Raw genomic sequence first — 16,457 nt, 5'->3', positions numbered from 1 at the left:
GGCTTCCCCCAGAGGTCAGTACTGGGGCCCATCTTGTTTAATATCTTTATTGATGACCTAGAAGAGGGGCATTGAGTGCACCCTCAGAAAGTTTGCAGATGACAACAAGTTGGGGGGTGGTGTTGATCTGCCTGAGGGTAGGGTGTTCCTTCAGAGGGATCTTGATTAGCTGGAATGCTGGGATGAGATGAATGGGATGAGGTTCAACAAGACCAAGTGCAGGGTCCTGCACTTTGGCCCCAATAACCACATGCAGTGGTTTAGGCTTAGTGCTGACTGGCTGCATGACTGTGAAGAGGAAAGGGACCTGGGTGTGTTGGTTGATGCTCGGCTGAACATGAGCCCACAGTGTGCCCAGCGGGCCAAGAGGGCCAACAGCATCCTGACCTGCATTAGAAACAGTGTGGCCAGCAGGAGCAGGGAAGGAATCATCCCTCTGTACTCAGCACTGGGGAGGCCGCACCTCGACTACTGTGTTCAGTTTTGGGCCCCTCACGACAAGAAAGACATTGAGGCCCTGGAGCGTGTCCAGACAAGGGCAACAAAACTGGTGAGTTGTCTGGAGAAAAGTATTGTGAGGAACGGCTGAGGGAGCTGGGATTGTTCAGTCTGGAGAAGAGGAGGCTCAGGGAAGACTTCATTGCACTCTACAACTTTCTGAAGGGAGGCTGTGATGAGGAGGGATTTGGCCTCTTCTCCCAGGCAACAAACAAGGAAATGGCCACAAGTTGTATCAGAGGAGGTTTAAGTTAGCCATAAAGAAGAACTTTTTCTCTCAGACAGTGGTCAGGCACTGGAATGGATGCCCAGGGAGGTGGTGGAGTCGCCGTCCCTGGCAGCGTTCAAGAGGTGACTGGATGAGGAGCTACGAGATCTGGTTTAGAGCTTCTGGTAGCAATGGTGAAGGCAGGGTAGTTGGACTGGATGATCTTGCAGGTCCTTTCCAACCTTGTGATTCTATGATCTTGTCTTAGTTGACCTTCATGAGGTTGGCATGGGACCACCTCTTCAGACTGACCATTTTCCTCTGGATGGCAGCCCTTCCCTCTAGCATGTCAACTGCACCACTCAGCTCTGTGTCATCTGCAATACTGCTGAGCGTGCACTCAGTTCCACTGGCCATGTCACCTCCAAAGATGTTAAAGAACACCACTCCCAGCAGTGAGCCCTGAGCACAGACACACATCAACGGCCTCCACCTGGACATCGCAGTATTGACTACAACTCTCTGAGTGTGACCATCCAGCCAATTCCTTGAGCACCGAGTGTTCTGTCCTTCAGATCCATTCTTTGTTCAATTTGGTGACCAGATGTCATGTGCAACCTTATCAAACCTTTCACAAGTCCACCTGGATGACATCAGCTGCTCTTCCTTTTACCGCAAACGCTGTAACTTCATCATAAAAGCCAACTGTGTTTGTCAGGCATGTACCACCCACCATGACCGCTGTTTTTCAGGTGTCTCAGTAGGACCTTCAAAATGATCTGCTCCATGATCTTGCAAGGCACACATGTGAGACTCAGTGGCCTTCAGATACTGGCATCTTCTTTCTTTCCCTTTGTGAAAACAGGAGTTATATTTCAATTTTCCAAACAGCGGGAATTTCACCCGACAGGCAAGAAATTTCACATATGATCAATAGCACTTTGGACACTTCATCCGCCTCAGAAGCCATGGATGGATCTCATTGGGTCCCATGCACTTCTGCTCCTGCAGGTTCTTTAGATGATCACCAACCTGATCTTCACTGACAGCAGGCACATCTTCCTTCTCCCAGTTCTTACCTTTGCTTTCTGCAGCTTGGGCCGTGCAGCTACAGCCCTGCCTGGGGAAGACTTTCACAATCCCTAGCTCACCACACAGAAATATCTCTCAATTCTCCATCACTGTTTAATCACGTCATTGCATTTTCAATGTATGAACATTTGTGAAGAACAGTTTTAAATTATTAACCATTGAAAGAGTAAAATTTCATCAAACAACTCTAATGAAGACATTGAGAACACAGGAAGAAATGCTTCCATTCCCACCAAACCAGCCTGATGCATTGCTGTCACCAAAAAAAAGGTCAAATATCCCAATGGATTCATGGTTTTGTTCCTCTTTATTTTTTTTGAAGTTACAAGAAAAATATTAAAAACTTCAATGTTTTCTTCCTTTCATAATTACAGTAATGTACATTCTAAGGGCTGCTCTGAAAGTAATGCCTCTCCTTCTACTGTGGTGGCCCATCATATCCAAGGCGGATGTTGAAGGTATGGCAGCAGAGGTTGAACCTTCCCACCAACATCCCATTCTCTTTGGTAACCACGTGACAGATGGATGCAGAGGGCAGTCTGATAAACTGACATCTGACATGGAAGTGCGTATGCGGCAACCAGGCATCACTGACTTATTCCATGCAGAAACAATTGCACCCACTGAGATTCACCAACGCTTGCTGAAGGTTTATGGAGACCAGACAGCGGAGCTGAGCACCATGAGGTGGTGGGTGATGCGTTTAAACATCAGCAACACAGGGTCACCTCCACTGATACAGATTATTATGAACACAACGTGCAGGCTCAGGTACACCACCGTTCAATATGCACAGATGTCACAGTGACTACATTGAAAAATAGCAATTTCCAGCTGTGAATCTGCACCATCCAACAGTGTGACACTATTTCTTTTGTCACTTGATAGTACCATGGAAATAAATAGGAGGCATTACTTTCAGAACAATGTCTCTCTATGCAGCCTGCACCTTTCCTATTTACTCAGTGCAGCCCAGACAAGCCACAACGCTGCACACCCACGTGTTACGCTGTGTCCCAACACCACGAGTGCAGCTCTATTGCTGGCTGCTGCACTCAGCAATGACCCAGTTGAACAGCTGAGCTGCAGGAGAATGCATCAGAGAGGCTGGAAAAGAGCACAGCTGGATGGAGAGACATCAAGAGCAGGAGGCAAAACACACAGCACACTCAGGGAGAAGCACAACGCTGCAAAGCAAGAATGCAGTGCCTGCACCTCTTGCAACACAGGGCTCCAGACCAGCACTCTCAGAACCTGCTGCACATTTCTGTTCATCACTTTCCCTCAGAGAACATGCAGGGAAACCTTCCTTCTCACTCAGCGGTCTGGGAATGTGTGATGTCAATTGCAAACGCAGCTTCCCTCCGGAGCTCAATGCCATTGCACACAGCCCTTCCTTTCTCCACCCACTAAGACACCGGCTGGGCAGACTCACTGCTAATGAAGGGAAACCCCAGAAAACTGCCCCACACACTGAGCCCCGCACCTCTGCACTTCTGCATCCCCCACACGGATAAGCATGGCCCAAATGATCACCCAGCACATGGGACAGGAAAGGAGCTGGGCACCGGGGAAAGAACCCCACTACAGAGGCAATCCAGAAACACACAGAACACATCATAATCCTATCTTTACATGGCATGTATAAACCAGGCACCGTGTTGTTGTTGCTGCTTAAGGGAGTAGAGGGAACATGAGGCATTCTAGACTAACACAAATAACCAAGCCCTCAGAAGCTCTCTCACACACTCAGATGCTGCCCACTACACTTCCAGGGGATCGTCAGCCATGCCAGCTCTGCCCCAGCTCTATCTGCTCTTGCTCCATCTCAAGTTACAATTACTGAAGCATTTACACAAAAGCACTTCTCACAAAAAGAACCTTTCGCTGCAACAGACAGCACTGCACACCGATGGCATTCAACACAAACCAAAACAAGTCACACAGGGAAGCTGCATAATGGGGAATTAAACTAAAACCTTCTTACCCTCTTCATGATTTCCATTAACGTCAGAGAATGCAGCCTGTGTGCACAAAGCAAAGCTGCAACTCCCTGTGCATCGAGTGAACGTGGCTGGAAGATTCAATAGAGCAGGACAAACGTATTTCCAGGCTGGAGCATTGGCAGGTCCCACTCTCCACACTCAGTGGCGTGCCTGGAAACGCTTGCATGCAAGCCCTCATCAGCTACAGGAAGCCAACCACTGCAACTGATGAACTCTGCTCGCGTCACAGGTGGCACCAAATCCAGCCCTCACATCCTGCAGGCTCTGTCCTCATCCAGCTGGCAGATGGGCTGTCAGCAGAAACACAGATTTCTGGGGACCTCTTGAAAGACAGGGAATTTCTGTTGTGGCCAGAGCTAGAAGACTGAGAGACTGAAATCTAGGGGAGACTCAGAAAGCACACACCCAGCTTCCTTGTTAATATCCACAGCTTCCAATTACAATCACGTTCTTGTGGAATGGGAGGTAAACTACAAAAGCAGATCTAAACAAGCAGACCTGGAGTTAATTATCAAAGCATATAAGCCACACTAAACAAGGCATGAATCAGCTGGAAATGCAGACCCCGTGGTAATTAAAAGCCGTGAAACTGTCCCACAGACTGCATGCCGGGGCTCTCGACATCAGCATCCCCCACGGGGACAGGGGCAGCAGGGAAATGCTCGGCATCGTCGCCGGCCACCCCGGTGCTGCAGCGCTGCGCCGGCAGGCTGGGCAGCACGGGCTTGAGGAACTGGAACTCGCTGTTGCCCGAGCCCGTGCTGAGGCTGAGCTCGTAGCAATAGGCGTGGGGCAGGGTCCCGGCAGCGGCCCCATCAGCCACGCAGCTCTGCACGCCGCTGGGGCCGTACAGCACGTGCCCGCTGCTCGGCTCCTTGCTCTTGCACGCCTTGCACGCCGCAAAGGCCGCCGCCGACACCAGGAACAGGAGCGAGACCAAGACCAAGGCGACGATCAAGGAGGCGGTGAGGGAGCCGTCGTCGTCGTGCGCGGCGGGGCTCTGCTGCGGCAGCTCGGCGTCCCGGGAGCCGTGCAGGAGGAGCACGCTGAGCGCCGCGGTGGCCGACAGCGGCGGCCGCCCGTTGTCCCGCACCAGCACGACCAGCTGCTGCTTCGCCGCGTCCCTCTCCGTCGGCGGCCTCCTCAGCCGCACCTCCCCGCTTTGCGCGCCCACGGCAAACAGCCCCGGCTCCGTGGCCCTCAGCAGCCCGTACGAAAGCCACGAGTTCTGCCCCGAGTCGGCGTCCACGGCCACCACTTTGCTCACCAGGTCCCCCGCTTCGGCCCACGCGGGCACCGGCTCGCTCCAAGCACGGCCGCCGTCCTGCGCGCTGGGGTGCAGCACCAGCGGCGCGTTGTCGTTCTCGTCCACCACCAGCAGGCGGACGACGACGCTGCTGCTCAGGGGAGGGGACCCCGCGTCCGCAGCGCTCACCACCACCTCCAGCTGCCTCAGCTGCTCGTAGTCCAGCGGCCGCAGCACGAACACGGCTCCGCTCTCGGAGTTCACGGACACGCACGAGCACGGCTCTCGTTCGGGCGGATCGGCCGCCACCAGCGAATAGCTCACCTTGCCGTTGGCTCCCGCGTCCGAGTCCCTTGCCTGCACGGCCCCGACCAGCAGCGCGGGGACGTTGTTCTCGTGCACGTACATGGTGTACGACGTCTGGTTGAAGACGGGCGCGTTGTCATTCACGTCCCAGATGTCCACGGTGAACGTGTGGCTGCTGCTCAGACGAGGAGACCCTGCATCTGCGGCCGTGACAACCACCGTGTAACGTGCCGTTTGCTCCCGGTCCAACGCGCTCACGGTCACCAGCTCGTAGTAGTTCCTAAAGGCTGGCCGCAGGGAGAAGGACAGCTGTTCTTGCAGGGCACAGCTGATCTCCCCATTCACACCGGAATCCTTGTCGGTGACAGAGAAGAGTGCGACCACTGTCCCGGGTGCTGCATTCTCAGGGATCGGGCTGCTGAAGGAACTGACCACGATCTCTGGTGCGTTGTCATTCACATCCAGCACGTCGATTAATACATGGCAGAGAGTCCACAGTCCTCCACCATCTGTAGCCTGTACGCTCAGCTCATGTTTCTGTGCAGCCTCAAAATCAAGGTGTTCTTTTACTCGAATTTCTCCATTCTTAGTGTCGATTGCAAACGATGGCTGGCTCTGGCTCACAGATTGGATGAACTGATAGGAAATGTCACCATTAATTCCCACATCTGCATCGTTGGCCAACACACGGAGAACTAATGAGCCCTCAGGTGCATTTTCCGCAACTTGCCCATTATATGTATCCTGGGTGAAAATGGGTTTGTTGTCATTTACATCCAGAACTATGATGTGGATTTGGGTGGTTCCAGTCCTGGGCGGAGAGCCCCCATCCGTGGCAACGAGAGTGAAATCCATCTCTGGCTGCTCCTCTCTGTCCAGAGGCTTCTCCAAAACGAGCTCAACATTCATACTGCCCTCATGCCTCCTTTGAGTGAATACACGGAAATAGTCATTCACTGGAACGATGCTGTAAGCCTGGATGTCATTGCTGCCAATGTCCAGGTCCTGAGCTGCTGCCACAGGGAAACGGGACCCTAGGTCGCCCCTCTCAGGGATCTTAAAGGTCACCCGTTCATCCGGGAAGACCGGCGAGTGGTCATTGACGTCCTCCACGGACACCTCAATGGGAAAGAACTGCAGCGGGTCGGCGAGCAGCAGCTCGAAGGCGAGCGTGCAGGTGCGGGAGCGTCCGCACATCTCCTCCCGATCGAGGCGTTCGGCGACTACGAGGCGGCCGCTGCCGCGCTCTAAGCGGAAGTGTTGCCGGCCGGCCGGCGAGGCGATGCGCGCCCGGCGAGCCGACAGCTGCGCCGGGGCCAGCCCCGCGTCCTCCGCCACGTCGCCCACCGGCGAGCCGCTCTCGCCCTCCTCGGCCACGGAGTAGCGGATGGGCTCGCAGCGAACGCGCGCCACGCCCAGCAAAGCCCACACACACAGCACTTGCCTCGCAGCCGCCATGCCGGGCCGCCGGACACCCTCCGGCCGGCCGGGAAGCGCGTTCCGCCGCGGGAAGCGGCGCCCGGCAGCGGCGCGGTGTGATGGACGGTGGGCCTCCCTCCCCGCTCGGCTCTCTCGCCGCCTCTCGCCGAGTAACGACCGAGCCCGGAGCCTGGAGCCCGAAAGCGCACGCCGCCCCAGCCCGGCGGCGACTCACACGCACCTCACGGCAGCACGGACAACAGCTCTCCGCCGCTCTCCGCCGCCGCTCTCCGCCGCCGCTCTCCGCCGCCGCTCTCCGCCGCCGCTCTCCGCCGCCTCCTCCCGGATGCGCTGCGCTGCGCTGCGCTCGGCTCGGCCTCTCCGTCTCCCCGCCCCGCCCGCAGCCGCTCGGCGCCGCCTTGGCCACGAGCACCACCCTGCGGCCCGTGGCGGGACTGCTCCGGGGACGGGACGCGCTCCTGCCCGCGCCCTCTCGCCGCCACACGCAGCGGACAACGAAAGAAGAAAACACGCAGCGCGACACAGCATCAGAATCTCGAAATATCCGTTGTCGTGTCTCTTCTAATAAAACCTTATCATACATGGCATGACCGTATTTCTTAAGAAGATTAGATAAGACAGTTTGCAAAGTCATTTCTTTCTGGAAAATGAGTATTTGGATTAATGAAATGATACCTTGTTACACTTTAGACGAGGACTGGAGCTGCTCCTGGCTTAGTCTAAAAGCAAGCATGTCCTCCACTCTCCCATGTGTGACTCCTGAGAAGGACATCCATCTAGCCAGAACATCAGGATCTGCTCTTCTCCCACTCCAGGCTTCCATCTGCCCCACATACTGCAGGCTCCATATGCTTGATGTGCTTGGGAGGATGGGTCACAGGAATCTCTGCCTTAAATCACTTATCAAACACACTTCATAGTGTGGCCACAGAGGTCCATACGATCCATGGACTAATGGATCCATGCCATCCATCCACTAATGAATTTGCCAACAGGTTAAAAGTAGCAGAGCATTGAAGCCTTAGGCAAAGGTGATCCTTGAAGAGCTTGGATCCCGAAACAGCATTGATGGAGTGGAGGAAGAACAGTTCATAGAACAGCCATGCATTCTGCTGTGTATCCTTGTCCACCACCACCATCTTGGACACCAGGTAGCCCACCCACACCTGCCACAGCTCACGATTGCCCATCACTGCACTGCTGTCAGGCAATGGTTGCAGCAGAGTGGCCACGTTGTCATTCTTGTTCCACTCCATCAAGCACTGCAGCACTGAGATGCTCAGTAGTGGCAAGCCCCTGTCAGAAGCACGTATGGTCACTTCAGAGGTGCATGCCTCCTCATAGTCCAGAGGACACAACTTTCATGCAGTGCCACTCTTGGCATCCACCCACAGGAAGTGTTCACATCAGTGGCTGCTGGTGGTTTTGTCTCCAGTATGTACTTCACATGGGTGTTCTCAACCATGCTCCTGTCCATAGCATTAAGATAGTCCAGGATCTTCCCCACAGGATTGTCTTTGCTTAACACTATGGTGTAAACAGTCTGAGAGAAAGTGTACACGTTGTCATTAATGTCCAAGAGCCACAACAGCAGTATCTTCAATGCTGGGAGTGTGGGAGAAGCCATGTGGCTGGCCCACACTGTCATGTTGTACTTTGACACCTCCTCCTGGTCCAGTGCTTCCAATGTCACCAGCACATATGCTTCACTGGCCAGCAGTGAAATGCTGAAGTGCTGAAATGCTCATCCAGCAGTTCACATCTTGTCCTGCCATTGTGCCCCAAGTCCTGGTCCTGCATGCTGAAGAACACCACCACTGTGTTCAGCAGAGTAAACTTGGAGAGGGTGTTGGTGTGGAAGGTTATTGCCACCTAGGGACACTGTCATCCACATCCTCCACCCACACCTCTACCTTGCAGTGTATGGACAGTCAGCGGCCTGGATGTGTATCTCACGTGTCTTCGTTTCTTCATAATCCAATGGCATTTGGGGTCTAATCTGCCTCATCTCTGTATTTACTTCAAACATTAAAACAATTACCCTCTGAATTTTGTACTATTGGCTGTTTCTTCATCCATTCTTGAGTCTAAACCTTCAGCTGACATCAGCACTAGGGTATCCTAGGAGCTATTTTCAAATATTTGGACTTCATAGAGGTCTGGGTAAATGCTGGAATGTTGTCATTTATATCCAGAACTACCATGTGGATTAAGGCTGTGCCAGAGCATGGTGGATACCCACCATCCACAGCCATGATGCTGAAAACCACTTCTGCTCTTCCTGATCCAGAGCTCTGTCCAACACCAGCTCACTGTGTCTTCTGCCGTTACTCCGCCTGCAGGTGTAGATGTGGAAACAGTGGTTCAAGCTGATGCTGTAATGCTGAACACTTGTTTTTCCTGCATCTGGATCCTGAGAACTTTCCAGAAAAAATTTGAGTCTTCCAACATTGCCAATTTCTGGATTTTTTTAAACTTCTTCGTTTAAGAACACGGGAGCGTGATCATTAATTTGTGTGAGGCTTATCTCAGCTTGGAAGGACAGCAGTGAACCCTCCAGCAGCACCTCGAAATGCACCAGGCAGGGCTTGGTCTGCCCACACAGCTCCACCCAATCAATCTGCCCTAGGATGGCAGCATGCAGGCTCAGCTGGAAGTATTCACCACAAAGGAACTTCTCTCTGCTTTTCTGGGTACAGAGTACCAGAGGTGTCTGCTCCCCCCTCTGAAAGCAGAGCAGCAGGATCACAGCCACCATCTTTCTAAGAGTGATTCCACACTCTTCTTCATCTCCATTTCATAGAACCATAGAATATCCTGAGTTGGAAGGAACCCATAAGAAACATCAAGTCCAACTCCTGTCTACCCCCAGCTAAACTTTTTGCAGCTCTGAGTCGACAGCATTCTTGCAGCCCCGAGAAGAGCAGGTTTCTGAAATAGACTGAGGTTGCTCCCCTGGTTCACCATCTGTCAGGCCAGAAGCTCTCACAAAGGGGTTCAGGGCGGCATCTCTCTTGTCTCTCCAATCTCAGCACAATTTAAACAAGCCTTCTCCTGCCTCCTGCGAAGTCTCCCACCAAGGTCCTTCGATTTTCCCTGAATAAAATCCACTCCAAATGCTCCAATTTATCTCCTCCGGCAACATTTCCTTGGTGATGACTATGAGAAGTCAAAACACTCACCTGAGGGATTTCCAAGTAGCTTTTACTACTTTTTAATTAGGTATTTCACTCTTGAAAACGTGTAACATGAAAGATCACATAAATTTATATTTCAAAGCCATTTGATAAAAGGGGAACAGAATGCTCCTTGACTTCCTATATTCTACAGCTCCTTAAATTTTTGTAAAGGTCTCAGCCCATTGTATGGTAAAAAACAAACAAACAAACAAACAAAAACCACAAAAAAACACCCACAAATAGTATCTTTAATTCTCTGATTTTTCACAGCATGGCTTGGGTTGGAAGGGACCACAAAGATCATGTAGTTCCAACCCCACAGCTGGGCAGAGTTGCCAACCGTCAGATCAAGCACTAGATCAGATTGCCCAGGGCCCCAAGCCTGGCCTTGACCGCCCCCAGGGATGGGGGTATCCACAACCTCTCTGGGCAGCCTGTGCCAGCACCTCCCTGCTCTCTCAGTGAAAAGCTTCCCCCTGACATCTCATCTAAATCTCCCCTTCTTCAGTCTAAAACCATTCCCTCTTGTTCTATCACTATCTTCCTGTGTAAAGGGTTGATTTCTCTTTCTGTATTATCTCCCTTTAAATACTGGAAACTACTCTTCCCCTAACCAAAGAAGTTCTCAGCCTCTCTTTGTGGGAGAGAGGTGCTCCAGCTCTCTGACCATCCTGGTGGATCTCCTCTGGACTCTCTCCAAAAGCTCCACATCTTTGCTGTGCTGTGCTGGGCCCCAGATCAGAGTGCCAGATAGGGCCTCACAAGGGCAGAGCCAAGAGGAATGGCCATTTCCCTCACTGTGCTGGCAGCTCCTCTGTTGATGCAGCCCAGGATACCATCAGCCTTCTGGGCTGTAGGTGTGCACTGGTGGCTCAAGTTATGTATACCATCCACCAGGACCCCTTAAGTCCTTCTTGGCAGTGCTACTCTAAAGGAGTTCTTCTCTCAGTCTCTCAGTATACATATCTGGGATTGTCCCAACCCAAGTGCAACACCTTGCATTTGCTTGAGTTGAACCTGATGAAGGTTATACGGGCCCACATTTGAGTTTGTCAAGGTCTCTTCAGATGACATCCATTCCTTCTGTTGTATCAGTTACACCACTCAGCTTGGTGTCAAACTTGCTGAGGATGCACTCAATCCCACCATCTGTGTCAATGATAAAGACATCAAGGAGTATCAGTCCCCAGACAGACATGTGGGGACACTTCCCCTCACTGGCCTCCCCCGGAAGTAAAACCACTTGCAACAACTCTTTGGCTGCGACCTTCCAAGCAATTTCTTATCCACCAATTTATACTCAATAATGCTCAATAACCATTTATTGCAGCTTCTTATTGTGAATGAAAAAATAAAATAAAATAAAATAAAACAAACACAAGAACACAGCATTCAAAGACCACACTTTGCAGCTTGGAGAATTTGAAAACGTATGGTAGAATATACCGTATGCCAATGTCAGTTATTTCCAGTGTAGGACATTCTGCTTGTTACTAAAGAATTCCCTTACAAGCATCATTTAATTTTTGGCTAATGGCTGTATATGCTATTGAGTAGATTACAGAAAATTTAATCATTTTACAGGATTCACTTGACAACAACAAAGCATACAAGAAAGCTGATGTAGTATAAAGTTACCTTGAAGACGAACTTCTTTTTCTTAGATTCAAGAGCAATAGAGATGTGCCAATAAGACATGAAATCCTAATGTAACCAGCATGCAACACAGTCCTCCTGAATAAAGTAGAAGTTAACGGGAGAGTGTCCTTGCACTAAACCAGAGAACTCTTGAACCTCCCTGGAATACTTTTGATGCTCTCCTTTCCCAGTGAGAACGCTAACCCATGAAGACTGAGATGATTTTCTTTCTCCTCGATTACTGATGGGTGAGCCAAGGACTCTGACCCAAAGAAGCGTTCTCTTCTACTGGCCTGGGAGCTGTGTCTTCAGAGAAAGGAGATTGGCCCTGCAAAGAAGAGAGTGGAAAGCTGACATATGGGCACTGGGGATAAGAACGTGCTAGTAAGAAGATGAGACAGCTCAGCTTGAACCAGTGTATGTGTAACATCATTCTTTCCTATCCATGTTGAAAGAGGAGGACTGGAAGGCAGCTCTATGACATACAGAGCATTAACATAAGGCTCCAAATTATCCTATGGTAAGGACAACAACAACAACAATGTGGAAAACATTTACGATTGAAGAGAGGGAGAAATTGAAATAGAGAAAGTCTCAGACTTCTTACTTGCAAGTAGAACATGAGGTTTAATATGAGTGAAAAAAAATTAGTCCAGATGTGGAACACCATCAGTGAGGAGATAAAGGTTGAAACAGCTCTCCACAACCATCTCATTGCTAACACAACAGAGGGACTTAAAAAATACAGGACTGAGGAAACCAAAATATTCACAGCGCTTGACCTCAGCTCCCATGGCTTCTGCCTGCCGTGTGCCGTACCCAGCTGCCAACCTGCTTCAGAGCTGTCCACACGCCAGCTGCCCTCCCCCGGCTGATATCGCACACTTCACCCTCAGCAACTACTCCGGGCAAGGAGCCACAAACGGGGTGTGTGGGCGGAAGCCAGCACCAGGGGAACAGCCCAGCGCAGGCGGCGGATTGGGGACCGCCTCCGCCATCTCGTCCCGATCCGGGGACACCTCCGGTGCTCCGTGTCGCCCCACACCCTACAAACTTCCCCCATCCCCGCCCCCTCTCGGCCCCCGCGCGGGGCTCCGCTCCCTCACCTGCACGGCCCAGTCGCCTTCTTCTTGGCCGAGGCCGGCCGAGCACAGCGAGCTCCGCCGCTCGGCCGCGCCGTGCGGCAGCCCGGCGGGGAAGCAGGGCAAGAGCGGCCCGAGGAAGCGGAACTCGCTGTCGACGGTGCCGGCGGCGAGGCGGACGTCGTAGACGTAGCTGCGGGGCAGGGAGCCGGCGCCGCTGTCGGCGGCGGAGCGCGGGAAGGCGGGCAAGGTCCCCGGCTCGCCCCGCCGGGCCCGCCGCACGTGGGCGGCCACGGCGGCCGCCGCGCCGGCCACGAAGAGCGCGGACACGCAGGCCAAGCAGACGCTGAGGTACAGGGTGAGGCGGCCGTCGGGCTCGGCGGCCGGCGCCTCTTCGCTCGCCCGCAGGCGGCCTTCGGAGAAGCCGTCGGCCAGGGCGACGGCCAGCGTGGCGCTGGCGGAGCGCGGCGGCTGCCCGCGGTCCCGCACCAGCACCACCAGCCTGTGCCGGGCCGCGTCGCGCTCGCCCACGGCCCGCGCCGTGCGCACCTCGCCGCTGTGCAGCCCCACGCGGAACAGCCCCGGCTCCGTCGCCTTGGCCAGCTCGTAGCACAGCCACGCGTTCTGCCCCGCGTCCGCGTCCACCGCCACCACCTTGGCCACCAGGTAGCCCGCCCGCGCCCGCCGCGGCACCAGCTCGCCCAGCGCCGCGCCGCCGTCGGCCGGCGGGTGCAGCACCACGGGCGCGTTGTCGTTCTCGTCCCGCACCAGCACCCGCACCAGCGCCGTGGCGCTCCGCGGCGGCGAGCCCCCGTCGGCGGCGACCACCGTCACCTCCACGGCGCGCACCTGCTCGTAGTCCAGCGGCCGCACCACGGACACGGCCCCGCTCTCGGCGTCCACCGACACGGCGGGCCGCTCCTCGCCCTCCTCCCGCACCAGCGCGTACCTCACGCGCCCGTTCGCGCCCGCGTCCGCGTCCGTCGCCTTCACGCTGCCGATCCGCACCGCGCCCGCCTCGTTCTCGCTCACCCACATGCTGTACGCCGCCTGCGTGAAGCGAGGCGCGTTGTCGTTCACGTCGCCGACCCGCACCCGCACGCTCTCGCGAGCGCTCAGCCGCGCCCGGCCCCGGTCCGTCGCCACGATGCTCACGTTGTACTCGGCCGCCGTCTCCCTGTCCAGGGCCGCGCTGGTGCGCAGCTCGTAGTGGTCGGCGAACGCGGCCGTCAGGCTGAACGGCACGTCGCCCTCGACGGCGCACTCCGTCCGCCCGTTGTCGCCGGAGTCGCGGTCCCGCACGCTCAGCAGGGCCACCACGGTGCGCGGCGGGGCGTCCTCGGGGATGGACGCGCTCACCGAGCTCAGCTCGATCTCCGGCGCGTTGTCGTTCTCGTCCAGCACCTCCACGTGCACTTTGCAGTGCGCAGACAGACCGCCGCCGTCCGTGGCTCTCACCACCAGCTTGTGAGTATTTGCTTCTTCAAAATCCAGGTTTCTCGATACCCGGATCTCCCCTGTATCAGCGTCCAAATCAAAAAACTGGTTGGACTTCTCCGAGGTGAATTCGTACCGCACTTTGCCGTTGGTTCCTTCGTCGGGATCCGCGGCCGACACCCGCACCACCAGCTGCCCCGGGGGGCTGTTCTCGGCCACGCGCACCTCGTACACCTCCCGCGAAAACACTGGCATGTTGTCGTTGGCATCCAACACCACCACCCGCACCTCAGCCGTGCCCGACCTGGGCGGCGAGCCCCCGTCCGTGGCCGTGAGCACCAAATGCAGCTCCCGCTGCTCCTCGCGATCCAATGGTCTCTCAAGGACGAGTTCCGCGTATCTGTCTCCATCTTCTCCTTTTTCGAGAGCGAGAGAGAAATGCGAGTTCGGGGATAGACTGTAATTCTGCAAACCGTTAATGCCCACGTCCATATCCTGCGGTGCTTCTAATGGGAAACGAGACCCAAGAGATGCCGTTTCGGGTATCTCCAGAACCACCTCCTTCTGCGGGAACACGGGGGAGTTGTCGTTCACGTCGCGAAGCTCCACCTCCCCGCGGATCAGCTGCACCGGGTTCTCAAAGAACAGCTTAAAGAAGAGCGCGCAGCTCTCGCTGTGCGGACAGATCCGCTCTCGGTCCAGCGTCTCCGTGACCGTCAGGACGCCGCTGTGCGGATCGAGGCGGAAATGCTGCTCGCTCCCCTCGGACACCACGCGCGCCTTGCGAGCCGCCAGCTGGCTCGGAGAAAGCCCCAGGTCCCGGGCGACGTTGCCCACCCACGAGTCCCTCGCCATTTCCTCCCACACGGAATAGCGCAGCGTTTCGGCCCCGCTCTCCCACACGCAAACGCACACGAGCCACAGCACCACTCGCCTCTGGCCGCCGCCGCCGCTCCGGCTCCCGCTCGCCGTCCCTCTCCGCCACGGCCGGCCTTTCCCGGCGCCCTCCATGCCTCGCCGCCTTGCTCGCCGGCCCCGACGCGCCGCGCTGCCGCTCGCCGACCCCAAGCCGCCGCACTTTCACAGCGCCTCGGCCCCCAAGCCCCCGAGCGCCCGGCTCCGTGCCCCGCCGCCCTTCCCGAGCGGCTCGCACGGCTCTTCTGCGCGCCTGCGCCTGAAAGCGCGCTGCGGCCACAGGGACCTGCCGCTCCGTGGACAACATCCCCACCCAGCGGCGCGACGCCGAATTGCTTCCCACCGGCGCTGCCGATGCTGAAGGAATTGGAGGTTCGAATCTCTTCTCCTCCTCCAAATTCGATCCGAAAGGCGCTCTGTTAAATAACCACCGCGTTTGACATCTTGGTAGAACTTCCTGTGTCTCCACTGCGAAAGCTTTTGCTCCCTGCTGTGTGGAATTTACAGAATGTTATATCATCTCATGTCAGTGTACTGTCACATTTTCTTTATTTTCTCTTCTTCTTTACCAGCTTGTTGGGAAGGGAGGTGGTTTGGACACATAGGAACATTGAATGATTGAACTGGTGCGGGACTTCTTACAGGGAAAGATGTTTCAGGCAAGTGATTCACCATCACCCCATCTTGCCATCACACTGGAATGATATTTCTGCTGTAGCACAGAATGCTGATATTGTTTTCTTCACACTGTGTATCACAACTCACCCAAAGCTGCTAGGGCTCTAATGCTTTCCTGTTTGATAGAGTGTGGCTGATGCCAAGGGGAGCATCCCTCTGGAACAAGAGAAATAGTGCCCACATGGGAAGTGCCTGAGCACTCAGAGTTAGCACTCAGCTGTGTTCATGTTTATGCATTGTGAACTCCACTGTGGTCCTTTTAACAGCAGCTGGGACCCCCCAGTCTCACAGATATGTGCAGAAGGGAAGGAATGTGAAGAGTCAATCACGCTCTTGTTTGTAAGTTCATGTAAGTATTGGAAAGGCACAATGTGACTCTTCTCTAGGCTGAACAAGCCAGTCTGCCTCAGCATTTCTTCATAGCAGAGCTGCTTCAACATTCTTATGTTCTCTTGTCTTGCTCCATTCACTCCATGTCACTGCTGGTGGGCACAAACCAGGACACAGTATTCTGGTGGATCCTCATGAGCGCAAAGCAGAAGGGGACAAGCACCTCCCTCACCCTGCTTGCCATGTCTCTTCTCTTGGAGCCCACAATACAGTTGGTCATATGGGTGGCAGACACACAGTTATGGCTCATGTCATGATCTTGGTGCACCTGAAACTCGGAGTCTCCACAGGGCTGCTCTCAGTTTGTTCTCCCAGACTGTAATCATACTCGGAAGAACCTGA

At 54.6% G+C, this 16,457-nt stretch overlaps 2 protein-coding genes across 3 annotated transcripts in view; both read right to left on the bottom strand.

Moving 5' to 3' along the window:
- The window catches only part of LOC125700245 (protocadherin beta-15-like), a 48,184-nt gene extending 41,353 nt beyond the window's left edge, over nucleotides 1–6,831 (bottom strand). Inside the window, exon 1 of one of the 2 annotated variants that reach the window (XM_048960669.1) lies at nucleotides 4,125–6,831. In XM_048960669.1, coding sequence (XP_048816626.1) covers nucleotides 4,379–6,814 — 2,436 coding nt within the window. In that variant the 5' untranslated portion in view covers nucleotides 6,815–6,831 and the 3' untranslated portion in view covers nucleotides 4,125–4,378. The remainder of the gene's footprint in view (nucleotides 1–4,124) is intronic. The other variant, XM_048960668.1, reaches the window with a different exon arrangement.
- Nucleotides 6,832–7,575: 744 nt separating this feature from the next.
- Nucleotides 7,576–15,522, bottom strand: LOC125700238 (protocadherin beta-15-like). The gene is given in 3 exon segments (XM_048960663.1): nucleotides 7,576–11,941; nucleotides 12,720–15,146; nucleotides 15,148–15,522. Coding segments are annotated over 3 exon segments (2,724 nt in total). The 5' UTR covers nucleotides 15,355–15,522; the 3' UTR covers nucleotides 7,576–11,851.
- Nucleotides 15,523–16,457: the final 935 nt, after the last annotated feature.

This window comes from Lagopus muta, chromosome 14 (assembly GCF_023343835.1).
Source record: "Lagopus muta isolate bLagMut1 chromosome 14, bLagMut1 primary, whole genome shotgun sequence".
NCBI lineage: Eukaryota > Metazoa > Chordata > Aves > Galliformes > Phasianidae > Lagopus > Lagopus muta.
The sequence above is the reverse complement of the archived record's forward strand: the minus strand, read 5'-3'. Positions and strand labels throughout refer to the sequence as shown.